The sequence below is a fragment of the Microcebus murinus genome, chromosome 20 (assembly GCF_040939455.1).
Source record: "Microcebus murinus isolate Inina chromosome 20, M.murinus_Inina_mat1.0, whole genome shotgun sequence".
NCBI lineage: Eukaryota > Metazoa > Chordata > Mammalia > Primates > Cheirogaleidae > Microcebus > Microcebus murinus.
Window position 1 is genome coordinate 29,749,985 of NC_134123.1, and position 19,785 is coordinate 29,769,769.

The window sequence follows — 19,785 nt, forward strand, 5'->3', positions numbered from 1 at the left end:
GACCTACCTCGAAGGACAATTCTATAATCTACTGACTGCAAAAGCAGTCATATTTGTTCCGTGCTTGCTAGGGGCCTGTCCCTGTGCTAGCTGCATTGTACAGATTGGCTCGGTGCTAGCTGCTTTACACAGATTGGCTGTGTTATTGCTCATGGCAAGCCTAGAAGGCTGGCACTGTGCCATTTTTACAAGGTTTTTACTATCAAAATTTCTCATCATACAAAAATTAGTAAGCACAACAAACTCCCAGGCGTTCGACAACCAGTTTCAATAGCCGTCATCACCTTGTCATACTTTCACACTTATTTCACCTGCCCTCAATATCTGTTTTTTTTTTTCCCTAGGGAGAGGGACTGAAATACTTAAAAAATAAATTCCAGACATAATACAAAATCATTCCTAATTACTTCATCACAAAAATGGTCATTTTCTTATTAAATTACAATCCTGTTGTCACCTAAAATTAACAATAATCCCTTAATGTCATCTCATAACCTGACTGTCTTCAAATTTAGCTGGTTATTGAAAAAAATTATAGTTGAAGTTTGAATCAGGAGATAGGCACTATTATTCCCATTTTGCAGATGAGGAAACTGAGGGGGAGTGGTCCCAGTGGTCCCAGCCAGGACACAGCCCACACGAACATGGTTATGAACTGTGACATGCTGAACGAAGGGCTACCGGTGCCTTCCAGAAAATACCCCTGTTCACACCTGGTCTCCCTGAACGTTTGCAGGAATCCTGCACCATTTCTGCAGGATGGGGGAGGTCTGGGTGGACGTCCTTCCAAGGTTGCTCAGGATGGGTTTTCTGGCGGGCCCCAGGCTGGGGAGGGCAGGTGCCCACTCAGCACCCAGGGCAGAGGATTACCTGGTGTGCACTGGGGCCAGGGTGCCCAGCTGTCCCCCGAGGCAGCCCTTCAGGGCCTGCAGCTGCCTGAGGGCCCGGGCGTGGCTGTGGTGCTGCGGGAACCCTCGGGGTCCCACCAGCCGCAGCTCTTGCTCCATGCGCTCCAGCTGAAGATAGAGGCACTGCCTGTAGACGCTGTCCTTCCAAAGGCCACTGGGGGTCACGTTGGGCTCGGGGCACTGCATTTTCTCTGGGGGACAAGGGAGAAAATAATCAGCTTGTGCTGAATTGCAGAGCAAACCAGCTGCACTAAAAACAACAACAGGAATAGTAGCAGCTTTCGGACACCAAACACTACATACGTGCCAAGGTAAGTTCTAGGGTCACATGGCCAGTTAGGATATGAATGTTTCTCTTTTAGATTTTTATCAGGAACATGCTCGAAATGTGCTCACACCTGGAGAGGAGAATCCTATACCCTAAATATATTTTTCAGTTGGCCGATTAATTTCTTTCTATTTTTATAGTAGAGATGGGGTCTCAGTCTTGCTCAGACTGATCTCGAACTCCTGACCTCAAGCAATCCTCCCGCCTCAGCCTCCCAGAGTGCTAGGATTACAGGTGTGAGCCACCATACCCGGCCTCTACATATCTCATGATCTGACTCAGTCCTCACAATAAGCCAAGAAGCCAGGTGGATCGATACCCCTATTTTATAGGGGAAGAAACGAAGTCTCAGAGAGGTTGAGCAACTTGTCTGAAGTTGCACAGTGGCTACTGCAACTGGAAGATCCCAAGGACCTGGCCAGGTCCAGAGCTCTTGTTCTGAAGGTCCACAGCACATGCCACCATGTGCAGCTGTGAATGCCAACGCCCCCAGACTCAGGCCAAGTGCAGGCAGAGACCTGCAGGGACGACCTTCACAGGCAGCCCGTGCTGGGTGTCTGTGCAAATCCTTCAGAGCGGCTAGAGCACAGGGGTCAGGTGGAGTGGAGCGAAAGAGACAAGACCCCGGGGCCAGCACAGGCTTGAGTGCTGCAGGAAGGGCTGGGACTTCATCTTGATGGCAGCTACCCTCAAAATTCATTGTCCATAAAAATCACCAAAGTGACCAGTTTAAAATGCAGAGACCTGGCCTCACCCCAGGAAATTTAATTCACTCTATCAGGGTGGGACCAAGAGTTAACAAATTCCCATTTGAATTGGACAATTGGGCAATAAAGGATTGCCCATTCTGTAGACCTCGGTGCTCTAAGCAAGGCTTAGACAGTGACCAGCCTTGCGTGTTAAAAATGGTAGCGTTCTAAACCTACACCACTGGCCAAGAGGCCATGGAACATTTCTATGGAACAGTTCTATGGGATGGTGCTGCCCCCAGTGGGAATTTTCTAAATGGGCCCAGGAAGGGGCAAGAGGGGAGTCAGGACACTAGTTCAGACCAGAACTTGATAAAAATGAAACAGTGTTACTGTATTCTACTGGATATTGTTGCATAAGGCTCTGAATTTGAGACCTGCTGTCTCTGCCAAACAGAGAGATTAAGGAGTGTTAAGAGAGTGTTAACGACACAATAGCACCAATCTGGGACTTCCCCCTTGACGTCTTGCCTTCATTAGGAGAAAATAGAGAAAGGAATAACTTTTCTTTTTTTCCCTCGGAGGTTCTTCTGAGAGGGATGGACGGTTCCCATCCCACGGAGCCCACGCTCCAGGAAGGGAGGTGTAGGCTTCGAACAACTCTCCGCGTGATTCATCCTTTGGCCACAAGCAGGTAGGATGCAAGGAGGAGCTCAGATGCTAGACAGTGTGTGACCAGGGCCCCTGCTGTAGGCTGGGAGGTTCAGGCTGCTCCCCTGGGGAAGGGACACTTTAAGCCAAGACTAATGATTGAGTAGGACCTGGCCAGGTGAAGCGAGGAGAAAGAACATTCTAGACTCAAGGACCAGCATGTGTGCAGGCCGTTAGTGGAAGACAGCTGTGGCACAGAGGAGGCGGTGGCGGCCAGTGGTCCCAGCAGGGGCTGGTGAGGGACACTCGGGTCTGGCTTCTTGGCCCCCTAGTGATAGACACGGCCGCTCGCCCGGTCTCCACCTGGCCCCAAAGTGCCACTTCTCTGTGCAAAATGCACACAAATGTCCGGGACTCACCGTTCGCTCGGAAGGCCCCAACGGTGAATGTCACAGGGTCCTCTCTGTCCATGGGCCCCTCCCAGAACACCTGCCCTGCTGTGCTCTGTGGACAAACAATGTCTTCCACCAAGGCCAGGAGGTAGTTGATGTCCATCAGGTCCACCGGGTCCCAGCCCGAGGCAGGGGGCGGCACCTTCAGGGCTTTGAACAGGGAGTTGACAAGTCTCCATACGTCCTGCGAGGCAGCCAGGGGGTAAGGGGTGTGAGCCGCAGGTCAGGGGTGCAGTGCAGTCTGCACGGGAGCCCGCACTGCCCACCGAGCCCTGAGATTGCCTTCCCTGAGCTTCCCTCCGTCACCTCCAACATCCCTCTTCTGGGGTCTGAACTCATTCTGGGCTATATTCCTGTGGCACATAGTAGGTGCTTAATAAGAGCTCATCAAGTGCATGAATGCAGAGTAAGCAGTCTCTTCTATGGGCTGGAATATTTTGCACATAGTAGGTACTCTTAAGTATGTGTGTGTGTGTGAGTGGATATGCATGCACGTGCATGTATGGGTACATGTGTGCATGTGTATTTCTGTGTCTATGTGTCTGTATATATGTGCCTTGGTACATGTATACATGTGTGTGTCTGTGTGTCTCTATGTATGTGTACATGTGTGTATGCATGTGCATGTACGTGCGTTTGTATATATATATCCAGTTGATGCATGTTGACAACTGACGCTGTCGGACCACACAGGGCTGCCAGCCCCCAAGCCCCACCCAATCCCCCGCCTCTGCTGCAGCACGCTCCCAAGGCTAGCTGTGGTTGAAGTCATGCCTTGGTCACCGCTTCAGGTGTCAGGAGGCCATCCTCTATGGGCTGCGGTGAGGGGGTCACGCTGGGGGACCCCCTGTCCCCTTTCCCAGAGTCCCGCTCCTTCACGGCCCGAGGCCGGGCGTTTCGGAAGATCTGAACGATGAGGAGGTTGATGGGGAACATGAGGATGGAGCTCTCTAGGCCAATCATCACCTCCTGCCACGTGAATTCAACTTTACCTGGGGACAGGGAGGGAAGGGGTCAAAGGGGAGAGGCCATCCCCCAGGCCCAGTCCCCTCTGTCCCTTCCAGAGGTGGCTGTGCAGTGTTCGCCTTGCCTAGCGCCTGGGAGGTCACCTGCAAGCCCTCAGGTGTCCTGCCTGGCAAGGGTGTCTCTGTTTACCGGGGCCTTGGGCCAGGCCGGACAGTCTGTGCTAAGGGTGTGATTTATGGTAGGGCCTGGGCCACCTGGCGTCAGCTCGACCCCTGCAGGGTGGGGGCTAAGGTCAGCCCTGTGGGTGATCAACCACGTCTATGTGACCAAGCCCCAGTGAAGACTGTGGACACCAAGGCTGGGGGAGCTCCCCTGGCTGGCAGCGATGAATGTGCATTGTCACACATCAGCGTTGGGAGAAGTTAGTGCTATCCACAACCCCCCTGGGAAGGACCGCTGGAAGCTCACGCCTGGTCTCTCCTAGCCCCGTTCCCTGCGTCTCTTCCCTTTACTAATTTTAACCTGCGTTCTGCTGCTGCCGTAAACTCTAACTGTGATCGCAGTGGCTTTTCTGAGTTCTGTGAGTCCTCCGTGTGAATCATGGAAGCTGAGAGTGGTTCGGGGACTGGAGTCACCCTGCCATTGCTGGCGTGGCGAAGGCTCACGTCCACCAGCCACTGGCCCTGCGAGCCACGACGCTGGGTATTACCCAAGTCCATCTTTTGCTCAGCCGGGTGCTGGGGGACGCCCCAGAACATGATGCTGGTGAGCATGGTGCAGAGCAGCAGCGACAGGCAGCAGGACGCCCTCTGCACGCGGGTGAAGTTGCTCCGGGCCGAGCTGCTGAAGACCGAGTACCAGATGTGTCCCTCCCGGAAGCCCGCGGACGTCTTCATGAAAAACAGGTGGCTGCGGCAGGCAGAGAGAGGGACAGGCATTTAGGGAGACCGGAATGGGGAGAGGCCGGTCTCTTTGGAGCAGTCCTGGGATGAAAAGGAGGGATTTGTTTCTAAGATTTGTCACAGAAGAAATACACATGACAGCAGTGTCACTTAGAGTGCAGGGTGGAGACTCCAGAAAGAGCTGGATTGGAGCCCTAGACTCCCCTTTTACCAGCTGCGCGGCCTCAGGCAAGTTACTTTCCTCTTTGCACCTCCAATTACTTGCCTGTAAAATGGGGATAATAACAGAATCCATCTCACGGGATTGTTACAAGGATCAAACAGACAATTGTTGTAAAGCATTTGCGACAGTGGCTGGCATATTGGTGATCGTCCAATCAATATTAGCATTATTATTTTTGCTGTAATTTTAATAGAATAATTCTTAATATAATTGGTTTTGTTATAATTAGAGCATTAGAGTATAGTGGTTAAAAATCCCAGGCTTAGGCCTGGCACGGTGGCTCACGCCTGTAATCCTAGCACTCTGGGAGGCTGAGGCGGGTGGGTTGCTCAAGGTCAGGAGTTCGAAACCAGCCTGAGCAAGAGCAAGACTCCGTCTCTACTAAAAATAGAAAGAAACTAATTGACCAACTAAAAATATATATATAGAAAAAATTAGCCAGGCATGGTGGTGTAGCACCTGTAGTTTATACTATTTGGGAGGCTGAGGCAGGAAGATTGCTTGAGCCCGAGAGTTTGAGGTTGCTGTGAGCTAGGCTGACACCACAGCACTCTAGCCCAGGCGACAGAGCAAGACTTCAGGCAGGAAGTGCAGCTAGCATAGAGAGCTATCTCTGGGAAGCTGCCATGTTGTCACAAATACCCTGCAAGAGGGCGCCTTTGAAACTATTAACCCCTCCACATGGCACCAAGCCCAGGGCCAGCGCCTCTCAAAATGCCCAGCAATATGAGAATGGGTCAATTTGTCATGGAATGTCCAATCTATGGAAGCAATAAGGAAACCATTCTGTAACCATAGAACCAGCCCAATCTAGTTAACTTTGGCATAATAAAATGGTGAGTTGTTTTTCAGTTGCCATGAGCACTTCAGTTGCAGGTCACATAATCTGAGTGTGCCCAGATGAACCAAGTGTGCCCAATGTGTTACCCCGGGGCCAGCAGGAACTAGAGAGTCAGCTACAACCAGAACCAAAGTGCTCGCATCAGGGAACAGGGACCAAATGAAGACACCAGCATCAGCATCACCTCTTGGCATGAGCCAATCAGATCATACCTTCCTGCATCACCTCTTGGCATGAGCCAATCAGATCATACCTTCCTGCATCACCTCTTGGCATGAGCCAATCAGATCATACCTTCCTGCATCACCTCTTGGCATGAGCCAATCAGATCACATCTCCTGTATCGCCTCATTGCAAGATCCAATAAAATTATTCCCCATTACCCTCTCCCTATAAAACCTGCCCCAGCTCAGGGAGACATTTGGGCATTGCCTCCTGTCTCCTCCGCATTCAACTCACAGCAAAGATTTTCTTTTCTCAAAAGCCAGTGCCATGGTGTTGGCTTCTCTGTGTGTCAGGAAGCAAACCCGTTGCTTCCCAGTAACAGTTTGACCCAAACATATTGTCCCCAAAGGATGCTCGTGATATATTCCTAAAGGAAAAGGCAACACTTTTGGAGTAATATGCCACTTAAAATGGTACAGAATGAACAGCTGTCTGTGGTGCTGACTGTGAGTGCACACTTGTACCCGCTAATGCGTGTTTGGAGACCAATGTGGAAAGCGGGAACACGGCAGCAGAGGGGATGGAAGGGGAAGTGAGTAAGCAAGGGAAGCACATGCTGAAAGGTCCATCTAGGGTAAAACACCACCAAAAAGGAGCCCCAAATGGCCAGATATTGAATCACCATGCAGATCAGTCTGTTCACTAATATGAAATATTTTGTTCAGCAAAATCCGTAAGGAAATGAGGATAATGTGCCTACTGTTCTCACCACATGGAAGACAATTTTGTTTTGGGGGACCCACGCCCCTCCAGGCCCTCATCCCCAATAGGAGAAACTGATTGATCATTACTGTCACACACTCAAACCCACCCAGGCCCGCTAGCTGAAATGTACTTATTTTTTTTTTTTTTTTTTTTTTTGAGACAGAGTCTCACTCTGTTGCCCAGGCGAGAGTGAGTGCCGTGGCGTCAGCCTAGCTCACAGCAACCCCAACTCCTGGGCTCAAGCAATCCTCCTGCCTCAGCCTCCCCAGTAGCTGGGATTACAGGCATGCGCCACCATGCCCGGCTAATTTTTTCTATATATATTAGTTGGCCAATTAATTTCTTTCTATTTATAGTAGAGATGGGTTCTCGCTCCTGTTCAGGCTGGTTTCGAACTCCTGACCTCGAGCAATCCACCTGCCTCGGCCTCCCACCGGAGCCACCTCGCCTGGCCTGAAGTGTACTTTTATTTGGATTACGATGCAACTTCCCTTGAGATGAAAGAACAAAGTAATGAAAATTTGCTTTTTTTTTTTTTTTAAAGTACCTGAATTGTTTCCTGTCCTGCTCTGTGGCCACTGGAAATACTTTGTCGAGGACACAGTCTCCAACATCAATGGACAGCCACGAATTGCAGAGGAAATACCACTTCTGGTCCATTGCCAGGTCATGGACCAGTACCCGGCTCACATACCTGGAAAAGGGACCCACAGATTTGAGGATAAGGTGTGTGTGATGGGGTGGGGGTGGCAGGGGGATGAGACTTCCTTGTACACCATAAAGGCAACCCCTTTGCAAAACCCAAGAACAAGAGCTCCTGGAAAAATACTGTATTTTTCCTTGATTGTTCTTGGTGCCTGGATCAAAATTGGCCCCAGGCAGGAAGTGCAGCTAGTATAGAGAGCTATCTCTGGGAAGCTGCCACAATGTCGCAAATACGATGCAAGAGGGCGTCTTTGAAACTATTAACCCCTCCACATGGCACCAAGCCCAGGGCCAGCGTCCAGGCACGATTGAGCAAAGCCAAGTTGGATACTGGAGTGCACAAAACATGGTCCTCGCGCGTGTGTCTAACCGGAGAGCGAGTCCACCATCGATCTGGGGCTCAGGACTGCAAGGGCATCATCTGACCTGATTTGGGTCTCGGAGGCCCGGGGAAGAATGGAAATCGTCTCGCCTGTCCTGGGATGTCAGGAAGCGGTACAGCCAGTAAGAATAGTAATGGCAGCAATAGCCACGCTTTATTGTTTGCTACCTGATGGGGACGAGGCTAAGATACCCTTGCCATGCATTTTCTCATCTCAGGGAGCACAGCCCCATCAAGGATGCAAAGGTCACCTCTGTTAAGGTCACATGCTGTCCCGAGGTGGCCACCATCCAGTGATGAGGTGCCTGCTATTATCGGGACCTGGGCATTTATGTCCAACTAGGGACAGTTCCAGAGGTCAGATGGACTGTCATTGGGCTGCATCACGGCCTGACCTCTCCCTCTGCCCACCCTGCCTCCCTCCCTCCCTCCCCAGGTGCCCCTCAATAAACGCCCTGCCTGCTCAGTTCCATCTTGGAGTCCACTTGCTAAGAACTGACCTATGGCTGAGGCACTTAATGTGTTAACTTTAATCCCTTGGGTGAACTAAAGACAGCAGCATAAATGCTGTGTCTTTCTAAAGCTACCAGCTGCTGATGGGTGGTCAGACTGGACACCATTCATCTGGGTCACTAGTTTTGGCCTCAGACAGAATAGGGAAGACCTTGCTCTGAACCTGCTAACTGTGTGACGTTGGGCGAGTCACAGGTTGTTGCACAGAAGGGCCAAGAGTGAGGCTGGCACCAGACCCCAGGGCTGCAACTTCCAGTCTTTCTCCTTCTAGTACTGACCCAGTTTGTGTAGACCACGAAATACAGTGGGCCTCTCTGACCCTCGGTTTCCTCATCCGTGAAATGGAGATCCATTCTATGTGTCTTGCAGAGGCTTGTGAGGATCAGGAAGGCGGCAAATGTAGAGTGCCCAGCCCTGGGTCCAGTGCTGTGTAGGTCCTGGTGGTTTGCCTGCCCAAGACTACTCACCAGGATGGCCGCTCCCCTGAGTTGTCATGCCACAGCCTGAGGCTCTGCAGTTCCCCCAGCGGGAACAGGGTGGACAGTAGGAAGGCGTCCACTCCTCCTCGCTCAAAAACCGGTGTGTCAGGGTCAGACAAGTGGTGGGGCTCACTCTCTCCGTCCAGGCCATACAGGGTGACAGTCACCTGAAATCAGAGTCAGCTCCCCTTGGTAATCGGGCCTCACTGGCCTTGCTTCATTGGAAGTGGCCACAAACCTACGAAGCCCGTTTACCCTCTCCTCCCACGCTGGACCTGCTCAAGTTCGTTTTCCAGTTGTATGCAGATTTGGGTGACACTATCTGCATTCGCATCTTCTAGATCATTCGAACTCATAAAATGGTTTTCAGAGACCTTTCCACACTCCCCATGTATTTATTTGCAAGGGCTATAGGGCAGTCCCTGGTTCCTCCGTCCCAATAATGACATTCCCAGTGTCCCTCAGCGTGGCTGGCACTGAGAATCGCACCGTCGGGTACCTTCGAGGATGTGGCTGCCCCTCGCCGGTGTCCAGTGTAGACTGTCACCAGGTAGTGGTACTGGGCAAAGGGATCGTTGTCCTCCAGCACCGTGACCTTCACCTGGACAGAGGACAGCATTAGAAGAGCCCTGCTCATGGGCTCGTCCATTGCACCCCACACGAGAAGGAGCTGGGCATTCGTTGGTGACAATAAAAGGGCCAGACCCCTTCATTATGAGTGCTACTTATTCACACCATCAAGTGAGAGCTGCTTTATTTTCTTTTTTGAGACAGAGTCTCACTTTGTTGCCCAGGCTACAGTGAGTGCCGTGGCGTCAGCCAAGCTCACAGCAACCTCCAACTCCTGGGCTCAAGGGATTCTCCTGCCTCAGCCTCCCGAGTAGCTGGGACTACAGGCACGCGCCACCATGCCCAGCTCATTTTTTCTATGTATTTTTAGTTGGCCAATTAATTTCTTTCTATTTTTAGTAGAGACGGGGGTCTCGCTGTTGTTCAGGCTGGTTTCGAACTTTTGACCTTGAGCTATCCACCAGCTTTGGCCTCTCAGAGTGCTAGGATTATAGGTGTGAGCCACTGCACCCGGCCAGCCAGAGAGCTGGTTTTTACAAAAGCAGGATTTTAGTAAAAAATATTGGGAAGATAAAAAAAGCACAAGTGCATTCTTCTTTTTTCTTGTTTTTGAGAGAGAGTCTCGCTCTGCGTAACTTGATGAGAAAGGCCGTTTTGTACATAAAGAGGCTGAGGGGCCAGTTTGCCTGAGACAGCCCCGGGGGTCCAGGCTGGGCCAGCAGCTGACCTCTCAGCTCACCGCCTGGGCTCCATCCCCCGGAGCCCCTGCAAGGGGACACCCCCTGCTCCTCCCTCCCGTTCCCCGGGACCGCACAACCTCACCTTGGCCTGATCCTGGGCGTCCTTCCGCCTCGCCCAGATCACCACCAGCACGTAGACCACGCAGAGGCAGCCCACGGTGCTCACCACCACAGGGTTGTCCTCGAAGGTGGCGAAGAGCTCAGCGGCCTGGCGGACGTCGATGGCATTGGGCAGCACCAGGAAGGTGCTTCCGAAGAAGGTGAGGTGGTCGCAGAGGCAGTGCGCCTGGGAGGGGCTGCTCCGCGGCCCCACCTGCAACCCCGCAGAGGTTGGAAGCGCTGGGGGGCTCGCCCCCGGCTCCCTGCAGCCCCAGGGAGGGGATGACATTCACCTTGAGCAGTGGACGCTAGGGCGGGGCGGGGCTGGGGGGCACTGAGGAAACACCAGCTTCAGGATGGCCCCTCGGGCTTTTTAGTTTTTAATTAAAAACTCATTTTCAAATGCAGAGAATATTATTTATAACAGATAACTTTGCATTCATCCTTCTCAAAGGGCAGCTGTGTGCATTTTGCCAGTCTGCTTTGCTTTTTTCAGGTAAGAAGAATTGCAGGTCAAGTTGGGGTCCCCTTTGTCCCTCACCCCACCCCCCTCTTAAGCAACCATTGTCACAAATGTAGTGTGTTCCCCTCCAGTCCCCTGTGCCACCTGGGGCCCCATGATGGGCTGGGCACTGAGAGGACATCACAGTGACCAACTCGTCTCAGTTTTTCCAGGACTTTCTTGCTTTTCAAATGGGAATTCCCTCCGTCCCGGGCAAGCTGGGACGGTTGGTCAGCCTCTACTGAAGAGCAAAAGGATTGGGGAAACTAGGGGAAGAAAAGGGAGGGACAAGTGTTTGAATCCTAAGGTGACATTCAGCACCAGGAAGGTGTGGGTGGAGCTTGGGCGTGTGGTCCCTCGAGGTGTGGGACAGCCGGGCAGGGAGGACACAGGAGGGGTCGGGGCAGGGGCGGCCACCTGTGCTCCTGCTTCACACCCTTCACTGCCGCCCCAGGCCCCTTGGCCACCTCTCAATTACCCTCTGGGGCCTTCTGGTGGATAAAGAAGCTTTAACTCTGCCGGGCGCCGTGGCTCACGCCTGTAATCCTAGCACTTTGGGAGGCTGAGGCGGGCAGATTGCTCAAGGTCAGGAGTTCGAAACCAGCCTGAGCGAGACCCCGTCTCTACCAAAAATAGAAAGAAATTAATTGACCAACTAAAAATATATATACAAAAAATGAGCCGGGCATGGTGGCGCATGCCTGTAGTCCCAGCTACTCGGGAGGCTGAGGCAGGAGGATCGCTTGAGCCCAGGAGATTGAGGTTACTGTGAGCGAGGCTGATGCCACGGCACTCACTCTAGCCTGGGCAACAAAGTGAGACTCTGTCTTAAAAAAAAAAAAAAAAAAAAAAGAAGCTTTAACTCAACCGCACAACGCAGCCCTGCCTCCGCCTCCCCGGCTCCACCAGGAGGCAGTGAGGGAGGGCACAGAACTGGCATCCAGAATGTTCTCTGCTCAAGCACCTGGGGAGGAGGAGCCTCCTGCAGCCCAGTCCTGCCCCAGCAGGCAGCTTTGTCTGTTTCCCGTCATGCACCTCCGGGCACAGGCTCCCACCTCCTCCACGCGCCCGGTGCCAGCCGCTTCTTAGGAATTTCAGGTGGGTCTTCATTCCATGTTTGCTTCCTTGTTTTTGTCACTGTTTCCCAACCCTGGACAGCATTTGGCACAGCTGCCGAGCCTATGGGAACACCTGGCCCACTGGGAGGGGAGGGGCTGGTTCAGAGAAGACGCCCCAGCAGGTGACCTCAGCGCTCACACCCTGAGGCCAGCGGCCTCCGTCACCTTCACCATGAGGGGCCCTTTGACCAGTGCAAATTAACCTGGTGACCCCTGTGGCAGCAGCTGCACTTTTAGTACCTTTGAGAAAACGCATATGCGAGGAGACCGGTTCTCAGACCCCTGGCAATAATTCTGCCTTGACCCCCGATAAGGTCTCAGTGCAGAGAGGTAGAACTTTCTTTGGCTAGTTAGAGAATTTGGTCGTGGTTTCCACCCAAACTTGGTGACCATTTACTTATGTATGGCTCCTCATCAAACTCTCTGTGGTGATCGCTACATATATATATATTTTGTTTTTGAGACAGAGTCTTGCTTTGTTGCCCAGGCTAGAGTGAGTGCCGTGGCGTCTGCCTAGCTCACAGCAACCTCAAACTCACGGATTCAAACAGTCCTCCTGCCTCAGCCTCCCGAGTAGCTGGGACTACAGGCCTGCGCCACCATGCCCGGCTAATTTTTTCTATATATATTAGTTGGCCAATTAATTTTCTTTCTATTTATAATAGAGATGGGGGGTCTCGCTCTTGCTCAGGCTGGTTTCGAACTCCTGACCTCGAGCGATCCACCCGCCTCGGCCTCCCAGAGTGCTAAAGGCTACATTTCTATATCTCAGCCTAAACCTACGTCTGAATGTATACATGTGTGTCTGCACCTATTATGAGCCTCAAGTATACAACAGTGGATTAGTTATAATTTCTGTCCCATGACACACCTGCACACCTGACCTCTGCATGTCCCTTATTTATGTATGGACGCATTAGCAGGTACATATTTTTAATAATATAACAAGCACCTGAGAAGCCATCGCTGTACTCAAAAGCTGGAAACTTCCCCAAAACTTAGGTTCAGCTAAGTGGTCCTCCCCTAATCTGTCCCCATGCTGGACCGAGCCTGAGCCCACGAGCACTGTTGCTGGGATTTCCATTCGCACGCTGTGTCGTCTTCCCCATAGTCAGAGGGTTCAATGGAGCAGTCGCCCTAATCTACGGAGCGCTCACCATGTGCCAGGCGCCACACTAAGTGCTTTATAACCCTAATCTCATCCAAGCCCCACCCCAGCTCTACGTGGTAGCCATCCTTTATTTCTGATTTGGGATGGGAAGGCTCAGAGAGGTGGGGCGACTAGTCCAAGATCACCCAGCAGTGGGACTGAGCCTACATCTGTCTGATGGCACAGCCCATGTCGCCTGGGAACTCCAGAGTACGTCGTCACACCTGGGGCTTGCTCCTAAGGCACAAAGGTCTGTGCTAGGAGCCTGGGGAACCGCTGTCTCTCAGACATCTGCACGTGCCTCAGTTTCTCCTTGGTGCTTTGGAGAACTCCCTGCGTGCGGCAGAAACAAACCAGGAGGAGCTCGATCCCAGTCTCCTCCTCCCATGGCTCTGGTGGGACACGGCTTCCTATGGTTCTTGTGACCATTGTCATTTGACATGTGTGTGCCATTTGCCTCGTTTGCGTCCTCTGCTCAGCCTAAAGCTCCCTGGTTTTTCTTACCATCGTGTCCCCACCACTGGGTGCCCGGTGGGTGTTTGCTGAATGAGTGAAAGAAAGTCCTGGTGGATGGAGACACACGTGCGGTAAATGTCAACCTGACACAGAGTGCCCTTCTCGAGAGGGGGTGGAATGCTGCGGAAACCCAACTGGGGGAGGCGTCTGGAAGGCTCCTCGAGGAGGTGGCCGGGAGCCAGGGGCTAAAGGGTGAACGGGAGTTTTCCAGGCAGGGGTAGGTGAGAAGGGTTTTCGGGGAGGGGGCGCCACAAGCCAAGGCATGAGAGGGGACAGGAAAGAGTTGTGCCCCAGACACTGCTCTGATGGCCCCAAAGCCAGCATCTGCCCACGGGACGCTGTCACTGGCCTGGGCTCCAGGGGGCACAGGGCTGAGCTGAGACAGGGATTTTATTTAAATTAACAAAGCAAAGTTTCCCCCGGGGGCTCAGCGGGCCTGGCCAAGCCCTGGGGAGACAGAGCCACCTATTGCTAAATCGTGACCTGCAGTCAGACCTGGGTTCGAGTCCCGGCTGCTCCACTTAGGAGGAGTGGGATTTGGGGGCAAGTTAGGTGAGTTTCCTGAGCCTTTGTTTTACCACCTGTAAGATGGGAATAGCGACTACCTTGGAGATCACTGTGGAGCCTGATGAGCTAATGCAAGCGGAGTGTGGAAGGCGGCACCTGGCGTGGAATCAAAGACGCAGCTCTGAGCGCATTTCCTTGGAAATGACACCCTGGCCTCCCTCTGTGACCCAGCGTCAGCAGGGCTTCCTGAGTCACTGGTCCACTGGTTCAATGATCATTTGTTCCCAGGGGCGAACCTGTCTCCTGGGGCTCCCGGTGCTCCAGGGGAGAATGATGTCATTTGAATGATCTCATAGGTGGATGTAAAATGACGCTGTTTAGGGCTGGGGGTGAGGGGTGTGTGCTCTGGAGCTTAGGATGGGACGTGTGACCTAGGCAGGGACTGAAGCTCAGTTTTCTTGGGGGGGGTCAGGTGTTCCTGGCACAGGGAACAGCATATGCAGAGGCCCCGTGGAGGCACTAGAAGGAGACCCACGTGAGCTGGACATGGCCTACCAAGCCACCTTGCCCCCTTCTTCACTCCTCTCTCCTCACCTGGCAGCCTGCGTTGTCCCAAGTCTCCTGGACCTCATCCCAGAACACACAGTGGGACAGGAAGGTGGTGATGCCAACCGTGAGGTCCCTGCCGGGGGCTGGCTCCAGGCCGGACTCGGGGACCACCGTCAAGTAGTAGATGCCTTCTCCAAAGTGCAGGTCCTGCGGGCCCAGGATCCACGTGGGCGGCTCATCTGCAGGACGCAGGGCTCCGGGTCAGCCTGAAGCCTCACTGACATGGGGGCTAACAGCAGGGGAGAGGGGAACCGAGGCAGCTTGGCAGGGGAGCAGACTCTGCTGGTTCCCCCACCCAGTCCCATGTCCTAGTAGTTCCATCTCCCCCTGAGACCAGGAGCACAGAAGAAGGGACACTCCAGGTCAGTGTGCAGAGCCAAGTCAGACGGACAAGGGCTCAAGTGCTGATTCTGCTCCTCATTGGCTGTGTGATCTCAGACCAGTTACTTAACCTCTCTGTTCTTATCTGGAAAGTGGAGGGTTGTCATGAGGACTGTAACATAGTCAGTTCTGGAAGTGCTTGACAGCTGCTTCTTCAGGGTATATAGTAAGTGCTCACCTAATATTGGCTAATAATAATAACACCAACAGAAATAAGCCACTGAACATGCCAGGGAGGGTTTTTTTGGTTTTGTTTTCTTTTTTTCCTTATGGCCTCTGATTGTCAGGTGAAGCTGGTCACAAAGACGCGACCACGAGGCCTACCCGGAGCCGCTGCCGGCAGGAGGCGCGTCTGGGCGTCGTAGCTGGTGGCGTTGGGGTGGTAGCCGTAGCCCAGGCTGAGTGTGAGTGGGACGCCGGGTCCCCAGTGCAGCTGGATCCCCAAAGCCGCCTCCCCCGAGGTCACATTCACCCGCAAAGCCTCCGGCCTGGTCAGGTGCAGCACGGTCGGCTCGCGGTGTCCCTCCGAAGGCCGGGGCAGCAGGATCTGCCACCAGAAACAACCACGTCAAGGCTGTGCCGAGAAGACGATGCCGGCCAGGGCCACCGGGCTGCCGTACAGAGCCCTGCAGCTTGGGGGCCACACTGGGCTTTGCTACTGCATTGGCTTCCCGTGGCTTCTATCACAAACGACCACACCGGGTGGCTTGAAACAATACGAATCTGTCAGTGCTGGAGGAGGCGATGAGTTTCTCAGGGCTGCCTCCCTGCAGGGGACTCTGGGGAGAATTTGCTTCCTGGCCTCTGGGTCTCTCAGCTCACGGTTCCTGACGCCACCCCAGCCTCTTGCTCTGTCATCAGATCACCCTTTCCTCTTCTATAGCCAGCTCCCTCTCTGCCTCCCTCATAAAAGGACCCTGTGATTCCCTTGGGCCCACTGGATAATCCAGGATAATCTCCCACCTCAAATTCCTTTTTTTTTTTTTTCTTCTCTGAAACACTCTATTGCCCTTGCTAGAGTACAGCTAGCTCACAGCAACCTCCAAGTCCTGGGCTCAAGCGATCTTCCTGCCTCAGCCTCCCGAGTAGCTGGGACTACAGGCACACGCCACCATGCCCGGCTAATCTTTCTATTTTTAGTAGAGAAGGGGTCTTGCTTTTGCTCAGGCAGGTCTCAAACTCCTGAGCTCAAGCAATCCTCCTACCTTGGCCTCCCAGAGTGCTGGGGTTACAGGCGTGAGCCACCGTGCCTGGCTGCAAGATCCTTTGTTTTTTGTTTTTTTTGAGACAGTCTCACTTTGTTGCCTGGGCTCGAGTGCCATGGCATCAGCCTAGCTCACAGCAACCTCAAACTCTTGGGCTCAAGAGATCCTCCTGCCTCAGCCTCCCGAGTAACTGAGACTACAGGCATGTGCCACTATACCCAGCTCATATTTTCTATATATTTTTGGTTGACCAATTAATTTCTTTCTATTTTTAGTAGAGATAGGGTCTCGCTGTTGCTCAGGGTGGTTTTGAACTCCTGATCTTGAGCGATCCACCCACCTCGGCCTCCCAGAGTGCTAGGATTAAAGGCGTGAGCCACCACGCCTGGCCACAAGATCCTTAATTCAAGCACATCTGCAAAGTCCCTTGTACATTTAAGGTAATGTAGGCACAGGCTCCAGGGATGAGGACGTGGACATTACTAAAAACTGTTATTAGGTAGGCATGGTGGCTGGGAGTGGGGAAGGGGAGTGAGCAAAAAAAAAAATCTTAAAAGAAACTGCACTCACATTGCACCATGGTGTGCTTACATTTTTGCTCAACTTTAAACAAAATGTCACTAGACGTTTTGGAGGCTGTTACAAAGGTGGTTTATGCAATGAAGATGATTAAACTATCCATCAACAGATTTACATAACCAGGAAAGCTTCTTAGAAATTGACAAATGAACATACATTTATACTTTTAAGATAAATACAATGTTCGAGCGAGTGTAAGGATCATTCTGAATGATATTTTTCTTTAACCATTCTTTTCTTATAACCAAACAACTTTTGATCCCAACTAAATTGAAAAGAAAGACAGGGCCGGGTGCGATGGCTCATGCCTGTAATCCTAGCACTCTGGGAGGCCGAGGCGGGCAGATTGCTCGAGGTCAGGAGTTTGAAACCAGCCTGAGCAAGATTGAGACCCTGTCTCTACTAGAAATAGAAAGAAGTTTCTAAAATATATATAGAAAAAATTAGTCGTGCATGGTGGCACATGCCTGTGGTCCTAGCTACTCAGGAGGCTGAGGCAGGAGGATTGCTTGAGCCCAGGATTTGGAGGTTGCCGTGAGCTAGGCTGACGCCACGGCACTTACTCTAGCCTGGCCAACAAAATGAGACTATGTCTCAAAAAAAAAGAACAAATAAAAAACAAAAGACAAGAAAGAAATGCCACCCGACTTGTGATGACACCCCCAACTCCTACCTCGATACTCTCCGACAGATTCTTCACAGGTATGAGCCGTCCACTAGGGCTGGTCAGACGGAAGCCACCAATGGTTCCACTGACGTCAAAGTGACTTTGGGCCTGGAATGGACTCTTTGGGAAACTCATCATCTGAAACCAAGAACGAGGAGTGTTGGCCAAGACGCCCGAGGGGCTGGAAGGCAAATACGCCTCTAGATGAATGATCAGGTCCTAAGACTGTGCTGATGAGTAGCCCTTGCCCTGTGGCGTGACAGGAGCCCTGCCTTCAGCTGCTGCTGGGGTCCCTCAAAGCTGTGGCCTCAGAGAGCTGGCCCTGGGGAACCCCAATTGGACTTGCTTTGGCTGAGCAGTTACTGGAATATAAAACCGTTCCAGTCTTTCTTCCCAAAGAGCCAATACGTGTCCAAGAGAAACACATTTGTCTACTTTTATTAAGGCTCAAGGAGTAGACAGTCAAATGTTCCAATGTGGGGACAGAACAGAGCCCTGGGTGTGCCATTTCTGAGCTATGGCACTAAGCCAGCGGAGCTTGATTCCCAGTGAACTAAGGCCACTAGAGAAATTTTGCAACACAGTGGCAGGAAGGAGGATGCGTCTGGGAGCCAGGAAGTCCAGAGGGGCCACTGACTTGGGGCTTCGGGCAAGTCATTGAACCTCATCTGTAAAATGGGCACAATAATACCCTGTAATCAACACGGCTGTTAAAGTGAGCAAATCCGTGCGAAAGTGCTTTGCAGCCTATACAGGGCTGTCCCCAAGTCACTGCTGTCGTTACCCTTATGTCCACAGGCTCCTGGCCGTCCTCCAGATAGCCCAGGGAGGCGGCGGTGGGCAGGGTGAAGGTCGCAGAGTTAGCGTCGGCGCCATGCACAGAGGAGCCTCGCCAGCTCCACGGCTGTACTCTGGCCACGGGTGAGGACGGGGGTGTGGGGGAGAGAGGAGAGAGTCAGTGTTGGAGGAGGAGCCCCCCAACCCCACCCCTGCGCTACAGGGAGCCCGGCTTTCCCCGCAGAGTGGCCGGCTGCATCGTCCCTCCTCCCGATGGTTCTGCGCGTTTGGATCAGCAGAATCGGCATAAAAGGCAGCCCACGAGCCCTGTGCCGGGACGGAGGCCCCAGGAGGACTGGGCTCTGCCAGCTTTGTTTACTGCTGTGCCCCCAATGCCCCTAATAGCGCCTGGCACGTGATAGGGGCACGTATTCCCATGAGTGGATAGATGAGCTCGGATGCAGACATTTCTCCAGAGTTGCCTCCAAACCTGCCTTGACCTCGGATGCCATGGGCATCCGGTCCCATCTTTTCTGGTCAGATTGGGGACCTGGTTTCAGACCCCACCTCTGATCAGGATGCTGCTTTGGAAACTGCCCCTGGGACCCAAGTGGCCACCCTGGCACTGGGGCTTGGTGCAGGGGTCCCCGAGGTGCCCGCAGCACCATGCAGGCCTGCTCTCCGCATGAGGAATGGAGGGTGCAGTGGAGGGCACCCTGAAGTGACCTGCCTCTCAGGACTCCTTCGTGCAGCTCCGACCCCGGGCTCCGCATTCAACACCTCCCTTCCTGTGCTGCGTGTGCAAATGCCCAGCTTGGCAGCGGGGACCGTCTCCAAGGTGCTTGGCAGTTCTGGGTGCCACCATGTCTCCTGCCCCAGGGCTGGTCTCCCGGGCTCTGCCCAGCACACTTCCCGGGGTGCGGGTGTGCAGTGAGCGAGGTTAGGGGATGAGCTTTCTCGGGGACCCGCGGGGCAGCGCTTACCTGTCTGTGTACACGGCGACGGAGGGGGTGGCCAGGGTGGCTGGCGGGCCCCCGGGCAGCTTGCCCAGCAGGAGGGCGGTCTGCACATGCTCCATGGCTCCCAGCAGCCGGGGCACGGTGGCAGTCTGGGAAAGGAGGCGGGAGAATACCGCTGCGGTCGCATCCCTGTACATCACCTTTGGTTCCTGTCACCAGGCTAGAGTGGGACTGGCAGCAGGGACGGGGCGAGGACAGAGGAGCGAGGGGGAAAGACAGGCCTGTCGGCGGCGAGAGGAGCAGGCGCTTAGGAAGATTCCAGTGCCTGACTCACGTGAGCCATTTCCATCCTCACTACGACTCTACTCAGCAGGTGCTTAACCGCGATCATACGGCAGATGGGGAAACAGAGGCACAGAGAGGGTGGGAGACTTGGA

The 19,785-nt window shown here is 53.2% G+C and overlaps 1 protein-coding gene across 1 annotated transcript in view; it reads right to left on the minus strand.

Moving 5' to 3' along the window:
- LOC105861207 (polycystin-1-like protein 2) overlaps positions 1 to 19,785 on the minus strand; it is an 88,750-nt gene that overhangs the window by 23,996 nt on the left and 44,969 nt on the right. Inside the window, exons 19-31 of the mRNA XM_012746570.2 lie at positions 19,373 to 19,497; positions 18,397 to 18,523; positions 17,619 to 17,750; positions 15,486 to 15,708; positions 14,766 to 14,959; positions 10,362 to 10,592; positions 9,469 to 9,570; positions 8,958 to 9,136; positions 7,438 to 7,584; positions 4,704 to 4,903; positions 3,803 to 4,020; positions 2,996 to 3,212; positions 871 to 1,099 (exon numbers count right to left, since the gene is read on the minus strand). Of these exons, the coding sequence (XP_012602024.2) occupies positions 871 to 1,099; positions 2,996 to 3,212; positions 3,803 to 4,020; positions 4,704 to 4,903; positions 7,438 to 7,584; positions 8,958 to 9,136; positions 9,469 to 9,570; positions 10,362 to 10,592; positions 14,766 to 14,959; positions 15,486 to 15,708; positions 17,619 to 17,750; positions 18,397 to 18,523; positions 19,373 to 19,497 (2,324 nt within the window). The remainder of the gene's footprint in view (positions 1 to 870; positions 1,100 to 2,995; positions 3,213 to 3,802; positions 4,021 to 4,703; positions 4,904 to 7,437; positions 7,585 to 8,957; positions 9,137 to 9,468; positions 9,571 to 10,361; positions 10,593 to 14,765; positions 14,960 to 15,485; positions 15,709 to 17,618; positions 17,751 to 18,396; positions 18,524 to 19,372; positions 19,498 to 19,785) is intronic.